This window comes from Talpa europaea, assembly GCF_964194135.1.
Source record: "Talpa europaea genome assembly, chromosome: 9".
In the NCBI taxonomy this organism is placed as follows: Eukaryota; Metazoa; Chordata; class Mammalia; order Eulipotyphla; family Talpidae; genus Talpa; species Talpa europaea.
Window position 1 is genome coordinate 10564656 of NC_140076.1, and position 25751 is coordinate 10590406.

Below are 25751 nucleotides of genomic sequence, written 5' to 3' on the forward strand. Positions count from 1 at the left end.
AATACAGCCTTAGCTCACCTTCCTAGAGCTGAGCACAGGGCCTGCCTTGCTGGGGGCCTGGGCGTGTGCAGTGTGGGTGGGGGGCATGGCCTGCTGCCGGTGGCAGGGAGGGGGAGGCTTACCAGACAACACCGTGTACTTCAGGGCCTCCTGGGCCACCATGTTGGCAAGACCACTGAGGATAGTCTCCAGGGCGTTGCCGAGCTCCATTAGGTACTTGGCCTCCCAGGCCAGGCAGTACTGCTCGCGGCTGCGGGCCAGGGCAGCCCAAGGGGCGCTGAAGGTGCCTGGGGAGGACACAGGGAGGTGGAGGTCTCTCCTGGCTTCACCCCACTTTCTCAGACAGGCCACAGGGGACACTCACCCTTGGGGGGAGACAAGAGGCCCACCCTCTGCCAATGAACACCTTTGGTGGTGCAGACAGAACTCCCAGATGGATCCCGGGCCACCCTGGAGTCAGCAGGCTGGGGCTTGACTCTGCATTCACGAGTAATTGGGTGACTGGGCACCACACTCTCCCACCTGAGCCCCACTTGCTCTGTGGAGAGGCTAATGTTCACATCCCTTCACAGAGCAGCTGGAAGAGTAAGTGTGTCAGGTGCTGTTTTCTTCCACCCTGAGGTGATTTTGGCACCGGGCTGCTGAGGGCTTGGGATCACCTCAGGACAAGCAGACAGGCTTTGCTTCAGCAGCAGCTCAAGTCTGGAAGTTTGGGCCCAGCTCAGCCATGATCTCACCAACTTTCCTGAACCTCAGTTTCCTCACTGAGGGACTGGAAGTGGAGGATGAGGACAGCACCCCTGCAGCAGCCAACGTCAAGCAGGAAAATATGGCCACGGGTGTCTGTCTCGCTCCTGGTCTTCCTGCCCTGAGGATGGTGTCTCCTCCCCAGTGCAACACTCAGGCTCTCCGTGACCTGTCACCTGCCCCTGTCACCTGCACAGCCTCCTCGATTATCCCTCCCTAACCTACACTTTGCCCTACAGAAACACACGTTTCTGGTTTGTTCGCCCATTGGTTATTCATCCGCTTGTTCATACTGCAGCACTAACCGCTGTCTATACTGTGCCAGACTCCGAGCCCGGCCCGAGGACACAGGCGGTGACTGACGCAGGGAGTGCTCAGTGAGCCACACTAGGTGCTGCTGGCTGCCTTCACAGGGACTCTTCCACGTAGCCTTCTCATAGCCTCTGAAATAGGGCGCCGCAAGGAGCCCCACTCGACAGTCCAGGAAATGGAGTCACCTGGATAAAAGGGCTTCAGGTCCAGGGACCGGGAGGGGCGTGCAAGCATCACATAGTCACTCCATTCCTGGAGGAGGCAGGGGCTGTGGGAGCACAGAAGAACCCCTGGTCTGGCCCCCACACTTTTTCATCTGTGGCTCAAGTGACCTTTTCTTGTCTTTGAGCTTTCAGTCCAACTGCCACTTCCATGGAAGCTCCTGACCCCTCTGAAGGGGCCCTCTGCACTTCTCCTAAGTTCTCATCCTAGCCGCAGCCACACGTCTACTTTCGCGTCCTCTGTTGATTGCACGTCTCTCCCATAGCATGAGACCCCGGACGCCTGGTGACGTGGTGTGTAGTAAGCACTCATGAAAACGTGTTGAATGAATGAATGAGTGGAGGCAGCTCCCCAAAGGTGCTCACTGCCCAGACCACAGGCCTCATCCCCTTTCAAGGATGCTATAAGGAGATGAAGACCATCCTGGGACTGCTCACTCCCCGCTGCAGGCACAGGACTGCCAGGGCCCAGGGATAACTCAACAGCGGGTGGTGTGGGGCTGGGGGCTCATGGCATGTGGGCAGCTGGCTGGGCTGTGGGCTGTGGAGCTCCCTGGCGGCATGACTCATTGCTGGGCACGCTGCCCTCTGAACCTCGTTCTGCACCTGCTAGAACGAAACAACATCTGACTCACGGCCTCACGGGGATCACGTGAGAAGCTGCAGGAACAGCTTATGGAAACTGCAGGGAGCTACTCGGCATTCGCTGCCTGTGCCAAGGACGTGGGTTATGGCGCCAGGCAGAATGGGGTGAGCCCTGCCCTGCCGACCCTGATAAGCACAGTGGCCCTAGGTAGCCCTCAGGAGCCTCAGGTCCCTCTTCTGTAAAATGGGAGCGATACGCCCACCTCCCTATCTTGAAGTGAGGGCCTCAGTGAGCCACATGCACAGGTCTGGGCAGAAGGCAGCTGCAAAGCTGTTAGCACCATCACACATGACCCTGCTTCACAAGCAGGGGCTGAGAAAGTCTGATTACTCCCATCGGGCACAGAAGCAGGCTGTGGTGCACTAAGGCTTCTTTCTTGCTGTTGGGAGACAGGAAAGGTGACATATTTCCATCCTGAACTTAAGCTAGCTTGGTAATATTTCTTGTAACCAACTTCTCTATCTGGAGATCAAACTGAACTAGGTGGCTGTCTCCCCAGATAAACTTGACCTTTCACTTGGGGATACTGAGCACAAGGGGGTAAAGCAAAGACAAGGATTTGTTCTCCATACATAAGTTCATTTAGACACTAGCTCTTGCTCCGTCCTGTCTCTCTGTAGCATCATATAATGAAAATGAACAGAAACCCATGAGCTTTTGGTCAGGAGACCCAGGTTCAAGTCCTGTATCTGCCCTCTACTGCCACGTGGCCTTGAGGGTCACACAAGGTAACCTAGGGGGTCACAAGAAGTGGCATCTATCAAGTGGGCAGGATGCTTGGCTCAGGGTGAGTGCCAGGTGCTCAGCTAACGGAGACACATGCATGGGGACGAGGCCTGGCGGCCACATGCCAAAGACGCTAGTTATGTCTCCAAACAGAGCCTGGCCATTTTTTCACTTGCTTTCTTGGTGTCACCGCTGGCTTCCACCTTGGGTCCCTGAGATTTGGGAACCAGGAGGTGATCAGTATCTGGTTGGCCTGCCCTGCTTGCTGAGTACTGAACTGTTTGCTGAGCCTCACGCCAGGTGCTTGCAAAGATGGGCCAGGCAGTGAGTGGGCCATGGTGTCAGTCCTCACAGCCACCCTGCTTAGACTGCCCACAAGACATATACGTTCAAGTTAGAACAATAGTGTGAACTGATGTTTGTGGAAAGCCAAGTAGAAACGGGTAGCCTTTTGCTTATTATCTTGTTTAATCTTTGGAAGTAGCTTGAAAGGCAGGAATGATTTGTTCTACTTTATAAATGAAGCAGCCAAGGCACAGAGAGGTTAAGCAAAGTGACTGAGGTCACAACCAAGGCACACTGATGTCTCACACACATGTGTCAAGTCCTTTGCTGTCTTCCCTTGCTCTACAGATTAACTCAAACTCCTTGCCACAGCTCATGTGCTCCTGTGGCCCTGCCCACCTTCTTGCCTGCACTCCTTTAAGTTTATTTGCACCACAGGGCCTTTGCACATGCTGTCCTTGTGCTTGATTTATGCTTCTTGCTCCCGCTCTACCCAGCTAACTTCCAGCCAGTCCTTAGCCTAAATGTCACTTTCTCCAGAGACCTTCCTCATTCCTCCGAAACACTCTGGGCTTACCCTAGTGTGCCATCCATAACGCTTCCCCCTAATTACTTGCTTAATGGTCTCTCTCCTGCCATGGACCTTGTTCCATGGAGTGTGGCTCAGTGATTGGCACGTGGTTGTACAGCGCTCTATAAATACTACTGAGGAGATGAACTGATGGGTGGATGGACAGATGGATTTGTAAATGGATGAGCTGGATGGATAGATGGAAAGATGGATATGGGAAGAAGTCATCTCACTTTGAACATTTGAAACCCAGTTTCCTTTTTGCTAAATGGGGCTCCCCTACCCACCCTCAAAGACATACACTGGCAAGCGTCTAGGCCAGGGTCTGGCCTGCAACACTCACTCAAAGCCCATGCCCATCCACCACCTTCTCCGATCCGCTCTTAGTCTTACGGTATTTGCCAGACGCCAGCCAGCCCGTGATGGCGATGGTAATGTGAAGCTGCCTGCCCTCGGTCAGAGGCAGAAACGTGAACTCTTCAATGGCCCCCACACGCTTCTTCATCTTATATCCTAAAGATGCAGACAGGAGACAGAGTAGAGGCGACTGGGGACATTAGAATAGCTCTCTGCTTACATGCTCGGCAGTGATCTCTGTCCCCTGGACAAACACCTCTCATTTTCTAACTCCCAAGGCAGGTACCATTATTGCCCCTGGTCACAGACCACGTGAGAAGCTTCCACAGGCTGGCCGGTACTGGCGGGGTGGGGAGGGTCAGAGTAAGGGGGGACTCAGCGCCCAGGCTTATAACCATGTCCTGACTCAGTTGGTTCCCTATCATTTTTCTTGCTTGTGAACTTTAGAGGAACAACGCCCTCCTCTCAGGAAATGTGGACCCAACTGACCAAGATTCTCAAAGTGGGGCATGCCACCCCCTTGGGGAGTAGAATAGGAATCTGTGTGAGTAGGGGGCTGTTGACCCAGGATTTAGAAGAACTCCCGCAGGCAACGCTGGTAAGGAACCATGGCCACCAGCTCTCTTCCGAGAGGAAGCCCAGGCCTCTGGGGAGGACTGCTTGGAGGCAGGTCCAGGTCACTTTTGTGACAGACTGTCACAGAAGCCTCTGCAAGGTGCCGTTTCTCCCACTCAGCCCGTCCCCCACCCATGCCAAGCTACTGGCCCAGTTCTGTGTGAAGCCCGCTGTTCTGGCGGGACTGGGACCCAGAGTGAGAAAGCCATGTCTTCCTCTGTCTCCTGGGAGCCACCGCTGGGGAGATCTTCAGCTGTCTGTGAGGGCCCGGGCCAGCCTGGCTGAATTCCTTTTAAACCTTACCTGTCAGGCCGGCTCCCGCTGCACCGAACAGTGAGGTCATGACGGCGATGCCGGCCACTGAGCCCAGTGCCGCTGCCCCAGCACTGCCGATGATCGTCGCAGCTCCGGCTGCAACAAGAGGGGCAGCCAGCCCTCCGGTGACGCCTGCGAGCAAAGCAGCCCATGGTGGGCAGAGGTGGGGTTAGAGGAACAATAAGCAGCTACCTGGGAGTCAGTGACTGGCATCCTGAAAGGAGTCCATCTCCTGGTGGCTGACGGACTCCACCCTCCACTTCCACGCCAGAGAGACTGCAGGCTCAAAGAACTACAACTCCCAGCGTGCCATGAACCTGACTTCCTGAATGAGGGGCTTCTGGACACTAGGGGAGGGGTTAAGTGGCCACGCTGGCTTATATGAACATGTTCAAGCTCTTGCTTTACTTCTGGCTTCTATTTGTACCTTGGTACTGCTGGGGCAGACACATGGAAGGGAGACATGGGGACACTTGGAAGAGAGGCTTGGAAAAGAGACACGTGGGGAGGCTGATTCTGGCCTGGTGAGACTATGGTGTCTATAATCTTGACCTCATATTGGATCGTGGGGTATATTTTAAATTTCGCGTCTATCCTGTCCCAGCTCTGTGGGACCTGCCTAACCCCCTTCTTGTGGTCCCTTGCCAGAAGGTGCCTTAAACTTTTGGAAAGCTTTTGGGCTCAGTCGCCCTGCGTTGGGTCAAGACTGTTTGGCTGGACATTGGCCCATGAGGTGATGGGCAAATTTTTGAGTTTGCTGTCATTTGAAATTCTTGTCTCTCTCTGAACATCAATTCTATTGAAAATCTATCACAAGAGTCTACACCTTTGCTTTTGTGCATGTGGGTGGCCTAACCCCTTTTAGAACATGTACCCCTTAACAGTTTGGGGTCCCTGGGTACCCCTCTATCACATGCTAACAGTGGGAGTGGGGATATGGGTTGCCAGGTTCTTCCCATCCGTTGTCCACTGCTTTCCAGAACACTTCTAACAATTCTAATGAACATACTTCCTGCTGACGGAGCACCTACTACGTGCCACCTCCCAGCAGATCCCCTACTCTCTCCACTCTGCAGGCTAGTATCTCCCCGCACTCTGCACTTCCCGGGTCCGAGGGCCACTGGGCTCATACCGATCACTGTCCCGCCTCCGACAGTCGCCAGGCCTATCAGGAGGTAACGCTTCCATTTCCTGCGGTTTTCTTTCTTCTTCCGGGATGCTTCAGCCGTCCTGGGGAGAAGAAGTTGGTCTTTGGGGCCAGGTTGAGACCTCCCGCCACCAACCCCCAGACTGGGATCAATGCTGGGAACTCTGCCATGCAGGACAAGACACCAAAGTTACCCTGGACCCAGCAGTGGTTTGGACAAGCTGAGAACATTCTAACAGCCAGCTAGGGAGCCCCAGCATGTGGGATATGCTACTTACCCAAGGGATCCATCCTAATGGGGTTGCAATTTGAATAATGAAAAGACAAAAAGATAATAGCAAAAGAAGCACACAAAAAAAAACTATCTTTAAATAGATGGATCCAGAACAGGTACCAAATAGTATCACAAATTCCATCATCTTCCTCCTCCCTCCCCTCTCCCCCTTCCCCCCCCAATCTGGTCCATCTCCCTCTGAGCTATCTGCAAACCAATTCCCTTTATTATAATCATTTCAAAGCTGGGTCAGAGAAATGACTGCACTGGCAATGCTGACCTTGGGGCAATAGCTCGACTTGCTCACAAAACTAAAGACAAAATGGCAGCAACAGATTTTCATGTATCAATAATTACTCTAAATGTTACTGGACTAAATTCACCAATTAAAAGACACAGGGTATCTGGCTGGACTAGGAAACAGACTTGAAATCCAAACACTATAATGCACATGCCAGGAAATTATTTAAGGGGTGGAGGGGGGCTGATGAATTCTGGGAGTGGCCATGGTGTGCACTCAGGCTCCACTAAGCCCTGTTTTCCTGTTGGGCACTCAGCCCTCACTGCTCTGGGGCAGGACAGGGGACCGATGGTGGGTTGGTGAGGTCATTACCAGCACAAACTCTGAACTAAGATGTAGTTCGGACAACTTAATGGAGAGTGATAGCAGAGGATGAGTATAAGAAAGTAGGATGCTTAATATTTATTGAGGACTTCCCATTTGCTAGGCACTGTACTTTGCATGTCACGTGGTTTATCTCATTCCATATTCTTGTCTCCATAGTATATGCAAGTGCAGGAGTAACAGGACCCACTGCTGGAGGGGCCATGGGATCAGAGAAGAGACTGTCTCAAGTACTTAGCATAAAGATATGACACCTCAAGGAGTGGCAGCTGCTGCTCGGGGTTATCACACTCCTGCGTCTCCCTGGGCCTCAGTTTCCTCTTTTGTAAAATGGGGACAACAACATCTACCTCCCAAGGGTGTGCATCTGTGAAGATTAAACTCCTTCCTTCTTTAGCTACTCAATCAACACACTTTTGCTGAGAGCAGGCGACATGCTGGCTCTTCTGGTTGTGAGTATTAGTGAGCAGGATGATGCGTAGACTCAACCCTCAGCCAACACTGGCATCCCTCCTCTCTGTCCTCATGAACTGTACATTATATTGGGAAATAGATCGCCCACCCTCTCATCGAAAAGCAATGGGATCTGAGTTGGGCCTCTGGAGTCTGCTATGCTTTTTGTTCACTGCCAGCTCACCACAACAGACTTTTTCCTTAAGCACCTCCTTCCTGGGGGTAGCCCCTGGTGCTTCTCACTTGCTTCACTACAGAGAGGCAGAAGCCAAAGACAAATATGTCTGTGCACACCAGAGTGCTGGTTTGCCATGATGGAAATTGGTGCCACCAGACATGGGGGGCGAGGTTGAACCACATGCGTCTAGAAAGGTGGAAGGCAGGAGTGTGATGGAAAGCCTGGGCTCTGATGTCAGGATTCAACCTCCATTGGCTACAGGGCCTAACTCCTGCTTGGGTTATGGTGGTGAAGTGTCACTATTCACCAAACATCCAGTTACCTCTCCCTGCAGAGCTCGTCCTTCCAGAAAGAGTAAACATCCCTGCCCTGTTGAACAGTGAAGTCCCATGATGCTTTCTAGGCATTGAAATGTGGGTGCAAGGGGTGTGTGCAAGAGCCTGACATGTCTCCTTCTGCTTGGCTCCAAGACCAGCAACCTTCCACATAGAGGTCACATTGTCAACATGGGACCCAGGACAAGAGACTGTGTCCTTTGGGTAGATTCCTAGGAGTGGAATTGCTGGATTGTGTGGCAGATCTGGAGCTGGAAGGGATTATGCTCAGTGAAATAAAGAAAAAGAAAAATATCAGATGGTTTCACTTGTAGGTGGACTATAGGGAAACTGAACAAAGGGTCAGGAAAAAGGCAAAACTTGCAAGCTGACCATAGATTTGAGGCACACAGCAGGGAAGCAGAGGGAAGAAGAGGTCAAAACAGGGGAGGGAAGAGCACAAGGGACTATAGTGATGGCTCACAGGTGATGTGATGGAGGGGGATTTAGGGGAACTACCCTTGAGGGGAGAAATCAAATATTGTACAAAAATGAATGATGAAAAAAAAAAAAAAGACTGTGGACTAGACTCTGAGCCTACCTGCAATGGACTTGTGGTGTGAGTAAGAGCTACACCTTGGTTGCTGTAACAACAGACTTGAAGCCATTCGTTACTGCAGCTGAACCTAGTCTATGCTGATGGATACAGTCACTTCTGAACTTTGTGACTATGTGATAATCATGTGTCCCAGCTGGGTTTCCTCATTCAGCCAGTGGGGACAGTGACAGTGCCCAGTCTCGGGGGCACGGTGAGGGCTATGAGATCACCCATTTGCACTCGCTGGGTAAAGTGATAGTTCAGTGTGTTTGCTGATGTTATCATTCCTTTCGTTCTTAAGATAATTTCCTCCTAAGCACAGGCTGCAGATAGACTTTGGCCTCTAATTGCTAGTACCATTCAGCGCCAACAAGAAGGTTGGAAATTAATTGCTTTTTGCAGAGTTCAAAGAAAAATTCAGCTGCTGACGATGTGCACAGGGAACGTGTCAGGAGAGCACGCGTGCAGCAGCTGGAGTCAGCACCGCGAGGGAACTAGTTTGGGAGTTTGGGCCCAGCTCAGGCATGATCTCACCAGTTTTTCTGAACCTCAGTTTCCTCACTGGGGACTGGAAATGGAGGGTGACGACAGCACCCCCACAAGGGCCAATGTCAAGCAGGAAAGTAGGGCCTGGGGTGTCTGCCTCGCTCCTGGTCCTCTCTCTGTCCTGAGGATGGTGTCCCCTCCCCACGTGACACTCAGGCCCTCTGTGACCAGGTTCTTACCTCCCTTCACAGCCTTATTGCTCATCACTTCCAAACTGATACTCTAGTGTCAGAAACAATGACCCGCCTGCAGGGACCCGACCCGCCTCAGCGCTGATGTTCCTGTTGCCCTTGGTTGCCAAGGGCCTTCTCACCTTCCTTCCTCTGGTTAAACATTACTCATCCTTCTAGAGTCACCTCCTCCAGGAAGCTGACCTGATCCCCCAGGTGGCATAAATGCCCTGATTTGGGCCCTCTAATACTTTGCACTGAAGCACCCTGGACTTGTACACCTTTGATTTTCAAAGAGTGGGCTTTGGATTATTGCAGTGCACCCCCAGGGGTCACTTTAAAAGTACAGCTTCCTGGTGCAGAAGTTCTGGGCATGAGGTGAAGAAATTCACTGTAACAAGGTGCTCCGGGGATCTGTTGTATTCCATATTTGAGAATCGCAGGCTAAGCCCTCAGGGCATAGATGGGCCCTTTCCTTTCTTCACCCTTAGCAGCTGGCCTTGGGCTTGGGGCCTAGAGAAAGCTCAGAAAAGGATGCTTGAGCAGTGTGATCATTGAAATAAGCACTGGATGTGAACATTTGGCTGCAGTGATCAATGCCCCCACTCGCTGTCCATCGGTGTGACAACCAGAGGGGTGAGGGTGGACGTCCACAGTCAATCACTATCAGTGTGATGACTTCTGGGGGTGTTAGGACAGATCTGAAATGTCAGACAATTTTAATGATTGCTATAGATGCACTACTGAGAACACGGTCAAGTTCTTGAGTTGGCACCTTTGACATTTCTCAGTGCCATCTGCTCCTAGATCGTCCCTGTGGTGATATCTAATATCTATGATATTAGACAGTCATCCCTTTTAGCTGAGTTTATGGCAGGCAAGGCTTATGGCTGAAAGAGAATAAAAGAACTAAGAAGTAAATCAGCCCTTGAAGGTTGTTTTAAATGAATGAACATTAGTTTATCAAGTCAGTCTTCTAAGGGAAGGATGGACAGTATACTCTGCTCTAATATTCTGCTTTGTATTATTAAAGTATTTATAAATATTTATGAATCAGAGAGAATATTTTCCCTAAAGTGATTTAGTGAAGGCACTGTCTCTTATGTTTACCTGCATTACCAATTGATTTCCCTAATTATTTAAGTTCCTGAAGGTCCTTAACACTTTGGTACATAAAATGAGCAGCTTTCTCAGTCATCACTAATTGTCACAACATTTTGCTCCTGCAATTACTCCAACTGTCTGAATTTCCATATCTACAGCGCAAGAGGAGATGTGAGCTCTGAGCTACATTGCTTCCCGTGTTTGGATGTGAGAATTCAGGGCGTAACACTAAATTAAGTGAATTCCTCTTCTTATTACTGACTCGGCCCGCTGGTGAGATTCCATGGCAACCAACACCACCGTACAGTCCCTGGCCACGCTCCCCTCCTGGGGTGCCAGAAGTGACCTGGAGTGGGTGTTCCACAGCAGCCTTCCCAAGACAGTGCTGAGGTCAAGTCACAGATTTGGCCCAAAGCTCAGGGGGAGACACAGGTCCCCAGTGAAGGGGGAGATACCCACGCGGCCCACCCCAGGATCCACAAATATGTTCTGTTTGTTGCATTTCATCTCCCACGAGAGGGTGTTCCTGACCCTTAGCACCCTTACCATCACTCTCTTCCAGTTGACAGAGACAACAGAGGGAGGGCTTATCTCTGGGAAGGCCAGCGACACTCTCTTCCAATGAAGGCTCAGAAAGTCCCATAAAAGACTTATCTTTACTGCTTTCTGTCCATTTAAGGAGGGCACCCACGCGATTGTCAGCCTTGAGCTACATGGTTAGTGGCTGTCATCTGGTGGTTGAATCAGAGGCTGCCACTGGCCAGCTGTGTGGACTGTGGTGGTCATGTCAACCTGCTGACTTTCTTCAGCTGCTGAACTAGCAGGAGATTGTGATGAGCACTCAATAAAAGATGTTATCAATGTCATTATGAGGTCATCAAAATAAACCTCCAGCAGTGCACTAGCTGACTTTTCCTGAGGCCTACTGTGGGCCAGGCTCTGTCCCAAGCTTTCGATATGCGTGAATTAACTGAATCAAGCTTTCAATATGAGTGAATTAACTGAATCAACACTCCCCCCTCAACTACTACCCTTATTCTCCAGTTAGAGATAAGCAGCTGAGGCACAGAGAAGTCAAGTGGCCAATAAATGGGGCTACTTGGATGGCCTCAGGGCTCAGGTGGGGACTGAGAACAGCATCACATGCAGCTGCAAAGGATAGCCTGGGGTGCTGAGCAGTAAGCTCACCTCGCAGATATATGAACCCTCAGAGTAAAAAGAGACCTAGTATCATTCACCCTCAAAGTTAAAAGAGACCTAGCATCATTCCATCCTCTGCTAGTGTCAGTGTAAAAACTGGTGTGAGTGCCCGGAGACAGTGATGTGGCCAGGGCCCCTCAGCAGCAGAGTCAACTAAGAACCAGGCATCCCGGTCAAGCATCCCCACTCTGTCCTCGGGTCTCAGGTCTTCCAGAGACCGTAGACAGAACCAAGAGACAGAACCAAATGCCAAATGCCTGGAATTAAATAAAAAAATTACACATGGGCAGTCATTTCCCGAGGAAAGAGCAACGGCAGTAGAATATCATCACAGCAATGAGGGACTTGCCAACCAGGTGCTCTGGGCAAGTCACTGTGCCCAAGCGCATTCCATGCATGCACTCATTTGAACCTGAACAGGAGAATGCAATGATCGGCCCCATCCTGCAGGTGAGGAAACTGAGGCCCCGCCAAGTCAAATCTCTTCCCAAGACCACACAGCTCCCAGGTGTTCAGAGCTGGGCTGGGTTAGAACTTCTGTTTTCCATCTTCCCGCTCTGGCATTGCGGTGTTATCAGAACAAATCCTCTGGGAAAGATGTTTCTGACAAGATTTCCAAACAGTAGGGATGACTTTATTTCAAGGTATAGAGGATCCTGCCAACACCCAATACAGCCAAAGAATTAGACCGAGCTGTGGTCCCAGCACCTGGCCTTGACCTCCGTCTTTCTTTACTGACTCAGGCCTGGGAGTCAAAACAAGTCTGGTTTCAGCTTATTTCAACAGGCCAAGTCTCCTCTTTTCTCCAGGAAACACCCCTTCCCTTTGCTCTACAAACCCCGCCGGGAGGGCGGCTCCAGTTCTTAACTTGGCTTCCCAGAGGAAATTCCCAGCTGGTGCAGCCCGGCTCTCAAAGCCCGGGGCTGGGGCGACGTGCCTGGTGCAAGGAGCCCACAATTAGGCCGCGACCGGGATTGATTTATTGCTCTGGGATTAGATCCTCCGTTAGATGTTCAGCAGAGAGCTGAGGTCTGGCCAAGTCTCAGGCTAATTTCCCTCGGCACACTCCTGACCACACTCAGATAGCAAAGCTGCTGGACGCTCGTAGGAGCAAGGGTGGGGGCAGGGCGGAGAGCATTCCTATCTGCCAGCCCCGGCTACGTGCCAGCCTTGGGGCAAGCACTTTACAATGTGCTCCAATTCGTTCTTCACAGTGACTCTGGGAGAATGGTGCCCTAATGCTGTTAGACAGATAAGAATATTGTGGCTTAGAGAAGCGGGGGGCAGCTGCGTGCCAGAGGTGGACTCTGAATCCAGGCCACTCCAGCCCATGGACAGGGTGCGGGGGCCCTGGGACATTCAAGTCACAGATCAAGCCTCTCCTGACACAACACGGACAGGGGTCCAGAGAGGGGGAGTGACTTGCCAAGGTCACAGCCAGTCAGGGCTCCCTCACTGCACCAGCTCCTAAAGGGGGCTGGGGTCCCGGGGCTCCCTTACTCAGATTCCTCCTCTTTGGTTTCTTTCAGGCTCTCAAGGAACGTTTCTTCAAGGACATCCAGCTCCCCCAAGGGCACTCGGAGGAGGGAGCTCACGTGGCAGATGAGGACGCGGGCCCGGGCATCATAGTGTCCTGGGGAGAGAAACCGCGTGGGGGTCAGCTCAGCGTTAAGCACAGACGCGGTTTTTGGTTTTAGTTTGAAAATGGTTCCATATACTTAAGTGCTTCACCCCTAAACAAAAATGCAGGCTATTTGCTTTCAGCCATGCCAGGATTCTTCCTACACCGTCCTATACCTCGGAAGCTCAGCCTGGGATGGCAGTTCCCACAGCCAGGCCTTTTTTACAGAACTTATGCACAAGTTCTGTGAACGTGAGCTTCTTCACTCTAAGCAGAAGAAACAGCATTGCAAGCACTGCGGACAGAGGTGATAACACCGGTGTAATTCTTAAAATCCAAACCCTGGCATCCAAAGTGCACAGGCCCTCGGGAACCAGTCACCCCAACAACAGCACAGCTGCCTGGAAGGAATGCTGGACAGTCATCTGGAGCAAGGTGACACTTCTCACCAAATGAGTAAGGGTTATTGTTGTTGTTGTTGTTTTTTAAATTTTCAATCCTGAAGCTGTTAGGGGTGATCAGACAGGTGCTAGAAGACAAAATGTGAGTTTCTTTTGCCTTTTCAAAATGACCCAATAATGCCGATTGATTTTATAATTGGAAAAATTAATCTACCAAAATCTATCCAAAGGCGATCTAAACTCTGTTTACATAGCCCAGAAACTAGCAGGACTATCTTAACATCTGCTAGCCAAGTCTGGACCTCAAAGTGGTCGAGAGACATCTGTCCTATTGAAGGGGTTTCTGTCTCAGGCGGCACAATGGATGGGGTCCTACCTAGGGTGCCCCTATTTTACCAGGCAGATCCCAGGACCAGCCTAAGCTGTTAACCATGTCCCATGTGCCTTCAAGGCATATAGAACCCTGCTTTGTCTCCTCTTGGGTGCCCCACCCCAGAACACACCGCCACCCACACCAGAGACCGGAGTCTCCCTCCCCGCCCCTCACATGCAGGGTCCCAGTCTGATGGCGCCCACCTGAAAACCTCTCCCGTGTCCCTTTCCCGTCTTCCATCCCCGCCTGGTCTGGGCCAGGCAAATTTTCACAGGCCTCTCTACCTCCATCTCATCTCTGCCCACAGGACCCAGCCCGTGCTCAGGGCCTGAGGGCTCACCTCCACTTGCTCCCACACCAGGCTGTGGCCTCTGACTTCGGGGTTTGCAGGGGTGCCTCCCCTCGTGACAGAAGGTCTCTGTGCCCTCATGGCTGAGAGGGTGGCTCACTTTTAATGGCCCTATTAAAAGTGGGCTGTGGCTCACTTGACCGGGATCCAACTTTTCCTGAGATAAGCATAAATAATTCACAGCAGTGCTTTGTGCAAAGCAAGCTGTGTCAGACCCCCATGGCTGCTGTGACAAGTCACCAGCTTGAGACAATACAGATTTATTATCTTGCAGTTCTGGGAGTCAGAAGTTCTAAAATCAAGGGTTGCAGGCTGGTTCCTTCTGGAAGGTGTAGGAAGAATCTGTCCTTGCCTCTAGCAGTTTCCAAGGCTGCTGGCCTTCCTTGATTTGTGGCCCCTTCTCTCCAGTTGCTATAGCCTCTGCATCTGTCCTCCCGACGACCCCTATTTGGCCTAGGTCCTCTGCAGGCCTCTTGGCGGCCTGGTGGTTGGGCTGTGTTTACCTGGACAACACAGGTTCACTCCCAACCTCAAGACCCGTCATTAAGTACACCTGCAGAGTCCATTTTGCCATGTAAGATGACATATGGACAGATTCCAGGTATTAGGGTGTGGACATCTTTGGGGAGTCACTATGCCTTTGAAATCTCTCAACATTTTACTTGTTTGCTTTTTACAATGTTTCCCCCGCTGAAATATAAACTTTATAAGCACAGTCTTTTTCACCGCTCCGTCCCAATTCTAGTGCCGAGCACAAAGAACAAATATTCAATCAATGATTTGACAGAACCCAGGTAGGGATCCAACTCATGATCTAATATTGGGGAAACAGCTCATCAGTGTTGAGGTGCAAAATGGAGAGTAAGAGTCACCTCACAGAGTTTTGAGGGCCCAGTCCAGGAGAGGACTGCTGGTCCATGACAGCCCTCGGTGAATAGTACAGAACTAGACTCCACTTTTGGGTATTTGCAACGCTGGGCAATCGTATTATACTAAAGTAATAGTGGTTACTACTTCAACTTCTGCATATTAAGCCAGTGGCTTCTGTGGCTTGGGGTCCTCAGGGAGCTGTGGCCTGCAGCATTTGCCCAGCTGCCGGAGGCTGTCTGGTGAGACGAGGAACTGTATACGTGCTGGGGAACAGCGTCGCGTCTTGGGGTTACTAGGTCAATGAAAACAGTGCAACAAAGAAGTTTCCAGCTCCCTCCATATCACAGGCTATTGCACCCAGGTGATAATTGAGCGGTGGAAAGGAACCATGTCTGGGCCATGATGATTAATTGGTGGCAATTATAATTAGCCACTAAAGCTTAGTCCATTGATCAAAGCTGCAGTGAGTGAGCTTTTAGGATACAGCCTGTCAGTGCACGGGTGAGTCACCTTTCAAGGTGTGCTCAGGCATGGGGCTCTGGGAAGTCTGCCTGTGTAGGGGTCATCTAAGGTAGGTGGTAGGTTGTGGGGGAGGGGTGTGAGTCCTGGGGCTACCTGGGATATAGGGTTTCTCTGGTCAACTGGGCAGGTGACCAGCTCACTCCTCAAAGGTCCATGTAGCTTGTCCTGGGGTTTAGGCCAAAATCATGGGCATTGTTTTTGATTCTTCTCCTTTCCCAACTCCCACCAGGGAAACCACCAGGTAGTGCTGACAACTGCACCCCAATGCATATTCTGAATCTCACCAGTGAGCCCCATCTCCATGGGCACCCAGACCGCCATCACTCCCCACCTCCACTTTTCCCCAGTGCTCTTGCCCCACACTCTCTGCCACTCAGCAACCAGAGGGATTCCTTAAAGCTGGAGAACTGACCGTGTTCTCTCCCCCAACCGAAAACTCTCCAATGGTTTCCCGATGCACTTAGAATAAAATGCACATTTCTTCCCATGGTCCAAGAAGCTGTACATCACCAGGCCCCTTCTGCCACCCTCTCTCACCCCACGTTCAGTAGGTCTGTTACATGCACCAGCATCTGTCCTACCAAGAAGTCAAGCTCATTCCAGCCCCAGGGCCTTAGCACTTGCTGTTCCAACTAGAACACTGTCCTCAGGCAGATCTCAAATTTACTACCAGCCTCAAAAGTAGAGCAGCCCAGACCTTCATCACCCTGTCCCCTCCCCCTAGTCCTGCCATTGCTCTATGACTAGGTTTACTGTCTGGTTCTCCCTCTCCACCCCTCAATGCCTGAACAAAGAAAGACCCTCAATTAGATTTCTAGTGAAGGTGTGTTGGCTCATTAACTGACTGAAGCTCTCTGGTGTGCTCAACACCTCCCGGAAACGGAGGGCCTTTGCCTGCTCCCCCTCTAGCTGAGACTCTGTTTTCAAACCCTCTGGGTCCTGCTCCTCCAGGGGACAAGGAGAGCAGGTTTACCGGTAGGGCCTTTCTTCTTCATGGGGAGAAGAGGGTTATCTCTTCAGTGTTAAATGTCAGCGGTTTGATGACACTTGGAATGCCATCCCCTGGACCTGCTCATCAGTCACTCAGTTCCTTCCTCAAGTCACTTCCTCCAAGAAGTCCTCCCTGACTCACTCACTGCTTTCTATGCCCTTACCACCTGTTTTTTTTTTTATCATCATTTACAACTTGATTGTTAAATCGGCCTGCTTATTTTGCCTCCCCCTATAGCATGTAAGAGCCCCAATCGTAAGTACTTAAGCCTGTATGAGTGAAGGATGGAATTTCTGCAGAATGAATGAATGAATGAATGAACGAACTAAGAATGGTTATCTGTTGGGAGAGATTCGAAGTAGGGGAGGAGGGCTATGCTGGAGGGGACTTTATCACTGCTAGTAACTATCACATCAAGCCTGGAAGCTTGTTTACCCCACTGCTCACTGTGAACCTGACCGGTGCTCATTTACTAAATCCTTCCAACCACCAGGTGTGTTATCAAAAAGGAAACTGAGACAGAGAGCTTAGGTCACATGCCCTGGGTCACCCAGCTGGTGAGTGCTGTAGGGGGTGGCGCAATTGGGTGCCCCATTTTTCTCTACTGAATGGATAAACCAGCCAGTTTCCATAGCAAGCTGTAAAATTTCGAGGATGCGCCATGTCCACAGTCAGCTATGTTCGTGACGCCCAGGGCAGAACCCACCCTGTTGGTGGGGGGATCCTCTGCCACCAGCGCCTCACAACAGAGAAGCTACCATTCTGTGCATTAAGGATGAGCAGCAGGCCAGAAGTGGGGCACTCAATAAAGGCTGCACCCCAGGCCTGGTGGTAACAACCCCACCTCCCCCTAGGGGGCAGCACCATCTCCATTTCAAGCATGGGCCGGCCTTGCACCTCAGTAGGGCCCCATGTCCCAGCCGGGAGCTTTTCCTTGCTTTTCCTGCCAGGGCAGGATCCCAGACCTTTGGGAAGAGATCAAGGTCAATTCTTCCTCTTTGGGGACTGCCCTCCAGGCCAAAGAGAGAAAGCTGAGGCAGAATGTTAGCCTTTGTTGTTCACACACCAGGAGGTGAATTTCCTCTATACCTACCAGGTTCCTCTCTACCTGTGGTTTCAGGTAAATTTCTTGATCTCTCTAAGCCTCAGTGTTTTCATCAGTCAGATGGGACAAGACCACCATTTTCATATCTGGCTTTTGTTGATAAAAAGATACCTGTGAGGAGTCTGGCTAGCACCTGGGATGCAGTAAGTGCTCACTAAGTGGGGCTGATCTCACTCTTTTTATGGTAAATGGTTGCATTTCTGCTCTCTGGTAAGAGACATGGGGAAGCCGGGGCTGCTGGGGTGAGGTTGTGAGCTGCCTGCTGCTGAATTGGGACCCATGTCTCTCCTGTGGATCCGTCGCCCGTTTGCCAGCTTTCCTAATTGCAACGTTTAGGATATCTGTCCACATCTTCATCCTGAAGATTGTTTTTTTGTTTTCCCCTTATAATGAAACCACCTGTTACTCCACTCTCATGCCACAATGCCCACTGAGGGGAACTAAGTTTAAGCATAAATGTTTTCCTTCCAGCATCTTCCCTTGTGAGGCTGCAGGGAAGAATGGGCCCCTTATAGGGTAGAGAGAGTTGAAGTCACATTGTTTTAGCTGTGGCTCCTGCCTTTTCTCCTCCCTTTTTTTTCTCAAGACTTATTTTGGGAGGAAAGTTAACACCCTTAATTTGTTGTGCTAAGGTGGCAACAGCTTAACTTCAAGACCAGGGGTCTGTTTGGAAACAGAGTCTCAGCTAGATGGGCGGCGAGAAGCCACTTGTGAAACCTCCTCCAGTCCCACCTTGCAAGATGCTGGTGAGATCCGCTCTCCTCTGGCCCCTCCCCTGTACCCTCCACCCCCTTCCTTCTGGTCTCATCAAATCCTCTTAAAGTCAGCTGCAAGGCTGAGGGTTGTATCAATTTATTTTCAAGTGGGAGGCACCATGGCATTCAGAGTAGACTGGCTTCAACCCAGGCCTGCTCCTCCCCTTACTTTCCAGCTGTGTGACCTTGAGCAGTTATTTCATGCTCTGTGCTTCAGTTTCCCCTTTTGCAAAATGGGAACCATAAAAGCATTTTCTTCCGAGGGTCATGTGGGGTTTCAACTAATGAATCTAAAGCATTTTAGCACAGGGCCTGGCACTGTGCCCGGTTTGGATAAGCGGAATGGATAAACCAGCCAGTTTCCATAGCAAGCTGTGGAATCTCGAGGCTGGGGACAGAGAACCCAGCAGCCAGTGGCAATGTTCACTTTTCACCAGGACCAGAGGCATCTTGAGTCTTGTCTACTGGGGGAGGCGGGTTTGCAATTCAGTAATAGAGTAGAGGTTAGTGTGAGGAGCATACTGGCCTGTGTTGGGCCGTATGTACCTCAGGCTCCACGCCACATGCTCGTGCCATCTCTGGATTTGGGGTACAAAGGCAAAAATTGGGGTGCAGCTGAAGTTTTTGGGCACCGATGCATTGACCCACAGTGAAACTCACTTTGCCTTAGATGGGATTTTGAAACTTATTTTGACATGTAGTCCTGGGCCGCTTACTTAACCGCAAGCCTCCACTTCCTCTCTGGGAAGTGGGGATAGTAGCAGCTCCCTTAGCAGTTGACCCGAGGATTATAAATGACCGGAGAATTGCTAGCTCATGGAAAGGGCCTTGGAGAGGAACTAGAATAATTTGTGATGAAGATTAGCCCCGACGAACAATCTCATGGCTCCCCGGGAGGTGGCCAAATCCAGCAGCAGTCCTCAAGCAGGGATGGCTGGTCCCCAGAGGACATCTGGCAGTTCACGGGGACATTTCTGGCTGTCACAACACAGGAAGCACCACAGACATCTAGTGAGTAGAGGCCAGGGATGCTGCCCAAGCACCCTGAGGATCAGGACGGCCCCCACAACAAGAAGCTGTCCTGTCCAGACATTGAGAAATCCAGGTGGAGAGTTACTAGTGCAGATTCAGTTTAACCTTCAACATTTAAAAGACCTTTTTTTTTCAGTTGTGTGGGCTTTGTGGGTTTTACTGAAGGAGGAGAAAATGATTAGCTCCCAAAAATGATTAGCACCCACCAGCTGCCAAGATGGCAGTTTTGTGACTGAGATCCTAATACTGTAGGTAAAAGTCAACTTTCCAGGAAGTTCTTAGAAATGCAGCTTGTCATGTTGCTTTCCTGGGCTGATCCCATGATTAATCCCCTGCCTCACTGCCAGAGAGAAACCCAGCAGCACAAAGAGATGCTGCCCCATGTCTCTGTAGAGGAAGACACTAGCCCTCAGATTCACACAAACCACCTTGCTTAGTATCTAAACTCATTCTCTTAAGAAAGGACTTCCATCCATTCTTCTGTCCACCACACTTCTGTCCATCCAGCCTTCTGTCAGTCCGTCCGTCCATCCTTCCATCCATGCAGACTCTCCACCCTCCGCCCTTCCCTCCTCCCACTCTTCTGTCCACCCAGCCACTCTGTCTATTGTCCACGCACCCACCCATCCCCTTCGGTTCTCTATCCTTTCTTCCATCCACCCACCCACCCACCCCACAAGCACTAACTGCCCATCAGTGTTGCAGTTGCTGGCTATGATGTGCTCATCAGCTTCCCTTCCTCGAACCAAAAAGACCACGGGGGTGGTGGGTACCACAGGGTTGACCGCAGGAGTGACGCCCATCACTGGCTTTGCTGGCCCCACAGGGTAGACGAGTGCCCACAACTTACGGAAGTGAGAAAAATCAACTCACCATCCTTGAGTGAGAAGCTCAGGAGGTCCTAGGGGAAAGGGTGACAGGGATTAGTGGTGAGGGGAGATGCAATCAGCCCGCTCACTTGACAAATGTTTACCGAGTCTTACTCAGTGGGAGAGCAAGGCTGCCCTTTACCCTAGTGAGCCAAATGTGTAAGCAGGGAAATTGATCTGTGAGCATTTCTGGGAGTGAAATGAGGGAGGGGAAGGGCTCTTTTAAATCTGCTCCCTTGCGTCTCTGTCACAAGTTTCTACCTGCTTCAACTGCACAAAGAGCAGGCAAGTGACAAGCCCCAAGGCACATGGCAGTGCTGCTGGTTCTAGAAAGAGGCACCACAGCTTAGCAGTAAGGAGCATGGACTCTGGAGTCAGGCTGTTCAATCCTGGCTCAGCTACTTGTCAGCTGTGTGACCTTGACCTAGTTACCAAACTTCTCTGTGCCTCAGCTTCTCATCTGTAAAATGGGACTATCATATTACCTACCTTATAAAGTTACTTTAAGAATTTAATGAGCTAATATATGTAAAAGTACTAATATGTAATAAGCACTATTTAAATAATAAATCAACAGTATATGCTCAATAATGCTAATTTGACATCAGCTGTGATCACCACAATACATGATGATGAAATATTTTATCTTTCAATCACCTCACCCCACTAAAAGTAACTTCCAGAATGATTGCAAATCATTTATTCTACTTTCCCCAGTAGGCACCACCGAAGGACAGGGTTTGGGGGTGTACCTGGGTGATTATCATAGGGTCTTCCTTCAAGATGGGGTCCTTCAATAAAATCTGAACAAACACGTCCACTCCTTCTCCTCCAAGGCCGCTGGCAAAGGCAGTCATGGTTGGCAAGACGGCTTCAGATAAGTCCAGCCACTTCACCAGGCCTGCTACAAACTCTGTGCAGAAAGAGCTGAAAGACAGGCACAGTTAAATCCCCACAACAGCCAGGCTCTGCAAGGGCCAGCAACACATTCCCTCCTTGGAACCACCCTCTCTGATCGATGCTGTTTCTCAGCAGCAGTAATTCCCCAGCTCTTTCTGAGGTTGAAAGTGGAAAGTGCTTTAATTTGCTCTCAACCTCCCTTGCAGGGAATGCTGGGGCATGTGACTGGAGGTAATGACACAAAAGGAGAGTATCTTGGATTAGTCCAGGGTATTCCAGGAAGATTTCCTTCCTGATCAAAGACTCCAGAACCCCCCCTCCTCCTCCCTTGGGCTCTGTCTTGGGTGGGTGTGATGTGTGGAGCTGTTGCAGCCATTCTGTGATCAGGAGGGGATGGCCAGGAGGACATCAGAGAAGCCAACCCCAATGCCTTTTGAGGCACTGAATCAACTCTGGAACTAACTCTCTTTGGATTTCTTGTTAGATGAGGAAAACAAAACCCCTGTTGTTTAAATCTGTTTTAGTACAGTGTTCTAATACCTATGGCCCCAAATACGGACTGTTAAGTTCCAGTTTCAGTGTTGTCTCCACTTTACAAATGAGGAAATTTGGGTAAATAAATTAAGTTCACAGAATTAGCAAGTAATCCCTGCCATTTACTGAGAGCCTACTATGTGCTTTATTTAATGCTATAATCACTCTGTGGGGTAGGTATTATTAGCCCCATTCTACAGATGCAGAGACTGATGCCGATGGAAGTTAAGTGACCTTGCCAACGTCATATACAACTAGAAAGTGGCAGAGGTAGGATTTGAACAAGGCCTGAGTCCAGAGGTATCTCTGTCCTTCTAGGATCCCCTTCCCGCCTGGACCTTTGGGGATAGTGAGTGCCTCCCTCTGCCCCTCCCACAATCTCCAACCTGTCCTCAAGTCAATTCCATTGTCTCTGAGCGAAGTCCATCTCATCAGTGCCCCCTCCACCTTTTGGTCACTGTCCTGGTTTCCCAAGACAACTGTATTCCTCCTGCCTCCAAACTCACTCATCTGTACCCCCTAACCCCCCAGAATCCTTGAAGGCCAAAGTCTAAGCTCGTAATGCTGCTATCCTGACTCCAGATGTAGGACTTGAACACGTGCATGTGCTAGACATGGGCAAGGGCAGATAACAATGCTGTCATTTTATGCCCCCATGGCACCTGATTTATACCCATCATGTGCTTTTGACATCTATCCAGGATTGCCATCAGCACTTTGGGCACCCCTCAGTTGTAAACACTTGGAGGGCAAGAGCCAGGCTGTGCTCTTCTTTGTTTCCTCCACAGCACCTTGCACGACACCCAGCACATAGTAGGTACTCAACAAATGTATGTTGCATGAATTAATGGATTTCTCCCCCACTAGACTGTGACCCACTTGAGGGCAGGGATAGTGTCTGCCTTATTCACCTTATTCATGTGTACCTTCCTCGTACTTCAAAAGGTGCCTGGTGTGCAGCAGGCACGCAGAAAATGCTTGGTGAAGATATAAATGCGTGAGTACTGATGAGGAAAGTCTTAACCCCCTGCCAGGTTGGGAGCTCTTTGTAGTATCTGGTATTTCCTGGGAGGTTGCTTGACTGATAATAATTGTATCCCTGAAGAAGCATGACATTCCCTCATTGAGACAAAAGCACTTACCTTTCCTCAGGTTCTGGGAATAGCTGGGACAGAGAGATGCTACATAGGGCGGCATAGGCGAAGCGGTTGGCCTCCACCATATCCCGGCCTGTGGGCACACGTGGCTCCCCCTCCATGACTGGCCCAGCCCCCTGTGGTAGCGACTGGCTTGATCTGCTCCCTGTAGCCATGTCCAGCCCTGCAGGTAAAAAAAATCAGAGTGAGAAGTGCACCTGGGGGCAAGCAAAGGTTACTTACACGGGACACAAAAATCACCAATCACAAAAGGAGAGATTGATAAATTAGCCTTCATTAAAACTCACCTTTAAGAGAGTAAAAATACAGGCCATGGACTAAGGGGACATATTTGCAATAGGCATATCAACAAAGGGTTTGTATCCACAATACGTAAACAACTCTTATAATTCATCAAGAAAAACAAGGCAAATTAAAATGGATAAAAGAGTTGAAGAGATATTTCATAAAATATATAGGTCAAGCCAATCTATGCTGATAGAAGTCAGAAGAGTTACTTATGGGAGGGAATACTGAATGAGCAGGGCCACAGGGAGACTTCGGGTGATAGAAACATTCTATATCTTGTCAAGAGATTCATTACATGGGTATTAATGTATTTAAAAATCCATTGAGCTGTATGCTTAAGATGCTGCAATCCCTGTATGCGATATTTCATGAAAGCACAGGAAGAAAGAAGGAAGGAGAGAGAGCTTATTCTTCCACTTTCCCTACTGCTCCCTTTACTTTTTCCTTCCTTCCTAGGTGGCAAATGGGGAGAAGAAGTGGGGAGGAGAGGGAAGGAAACAAAACAAGCCAAGTGGGGTGTCCAAGGACAGGAGGGCCCAAGTGCAGGTTAGTCCGGGGAAGGGGGGTCAGCTTTATTTATTTATTTATTTTCAAGATTTATTTATTTATTTATACAAGCACTGGGTAGGGTGAGAGAATTCACCAGAGCCAGAGCGGGGAACAGAACAGGCAGACCGATGAAGTACACTGCTGAGAGGAGCAGCGGGCAGCAGGAGAGGTCAGTGCACCATGTGGGACCCTTGCCTGGTGGCCGTGTTATAGGACAGGGAGAGGGGCAGCCCAAACCCCGCAAACCTGCCTATTCTACATGGGTTCTGCCATCCGCCGCATCAACACAAAACATAGGAGACTTTAATGGGAAGGAACTTTAATAAACCTAGGAAACAATACAGGTAAGGCAAAGAGTCTAGTTTCTAAATGAAGCACCCAAAGTTACCCATCCCCTCGTGGGTAAAAGTCCATCCAAATGGGATTGGCCCAGAGCAAAGCCCCAAAGCCTGCCACAAGTCTACAGCATCTTCCAGTGGGGACCCACAGAAAAGGGCCAGAAACAACCAAACAAGCCCGGAAGGAAAAGAGCAAAATCAACATCAAGATAAAAACTGCCATGGTCACCTCCCCACGGGTCTCACCCACATCTGTGTCACCCAGTCCACGACCAAAAGACAAGCACAGTTTCTTCACGTGTCTAGGCTCCATGCGCCTCTTCCAGGTCTCCTAGCTCCATCCAGCTTCCTTCCTCAGTCTCTTCTGCAGCTTCTTCTCTTCCTGCTCAGCTCTACCCTCCCTTGGGAGGGGCAGGGAATCTGGAACTTCCCCCTTTCCTGGGGACCACCCTGTTACAGCCGGGGATCCAACTGGCACTGCAGAGGCTGCGGGCAGCTTTGCAACCTAGTGCTCAACCGCTGCGACACCGGGGAGGCCCTTAAGACCTTTTCTTAATGTCTAAGTAAATTAAAAATAAGTATTCACGGGCCTCCCCGGTGGCACAGCAGTTGAGCGCAGGGTTGCGAAGCTGCCCGCGGCCTCTGCGGCGCCGGTTCTATCCCTGGCTGCTCCCCGGCCACTGGAGGAGGGTCCCACATGGCGCGCAGACCTCTCCTGCCGCCCGCTGCTCCCCTCAGCAGTGTGCTTCGGTCCTTCTGCCTGCTCTGCTCCCCGCTCTGGCTCTGGTGAATTCTCTCACCCTCCCGTGCTTCTGACTGTACCCAGTGCATGTATAAACAAAAAAAACAAACAAACAAACAAATAAATAAATAAAAACATGCCTCTATAAAAAAATAAATAAATAAATAAATAAATAAAAATAAGTATTCACCTCTACCCCAAGTTAACCAGTTAATTAACTTCATAAACATGTATTGGCTTCCCTCTATATGAAGAGCCTTGCTGCAAACCCACAAGACCCTCCACCGTGGAGAGAGATAAAATGTATACTCCAATATTTACGGTAAGACAATTTTAAATAATGATGAGTGTTCCAAAGAAAGAGAGCCCTTAAATAATGCCCACATTTCAAGAAACAACTATGGGCCTCCTCTCTCTCTGAATCTGAAAACAGGCTGTTCAGCTTCTAGATGGTTCTTTGAAGAAATATGCAAATTGCTCTGGGTCAGCAAAGCAGAAAAACCAGTTTTTGAGTCCCTAAGATGTGGAAGGGAGGAATCTGGTGACTTGCCACTGAGGTCATTCCCCTGGGTCTCGGTCCCCTGCAGGTTCCTCTACCTGGACCCAGAAGAGCCCCGCCTCTCAGGGTGAGAACACAGTGAGAATAAGGTGGCAGCTGAAGGCTACTGCAAAGTCCAGGCCCAGGATGGATGGGGGTTATCCTGGAGTGGAGCCTGACTGCAAGGCTCAGCGATGGATCCTGTCTAGCTATTATGTGTCACCAAAAAAATGTTATTTTTGTCTGTCATGGGAGTAGAGAGTCATTTCACAAACATGTCCTGAGCTCTGCAAGCACCCACAGTAGGTGTTTAACCAATGTTGACTGAAGTCACAAATAATACAGTGGGATTTCTTATGGAGGAGACACAACAAAACATCAAAGTCAGGGCTAAGGAGGAAATCATACATAGT

General features: G+C 50.2%; 1 protein-coding gene across 1 annotated transcript in view; it reads right to left on the minus strand.

Annotated features, from left to right (window-relative positions):
- The window catches only part of TMCO4 (transmembrane and coiled-coil domains 4), a gene marked incomplete at both ends in the record, with an annotated part of 53983 nt that extends 30945 nt beyond the window's left edge, over window positions 1–23038 (minus strand). The window contains 8 exons of the mRNA XM_084243304.1: window positions 123–287; window positions 3902–4021; window positions 4784–4927; window positions 5928–6025; window positions 12905–13037; window positions 20297–20324; window positions 21045–21219; window positions 22869–23038. Of these exons, the coding sequence (XP_084099430.1) occupies window positions 123–287; window positions 3902–4021; window positions 4784–4927; window positions 5928–6025; window positions 12905–13037; window positions 20297–20324; window positions 21045–21219; window positions 22869–23038 (1033 nt within the window). The remainder of the gene's footprint in view (window positions 1–122; window positions 288–3901; window positions 4022–4783; window positions 4928–5927; window positions 6026–12904; window positions 13038–20296; window positions 20325–21044; window positions 21220–22868) is intronic.
- Window positions 23039–25751: the final 2713 nt, after the last annotated feature.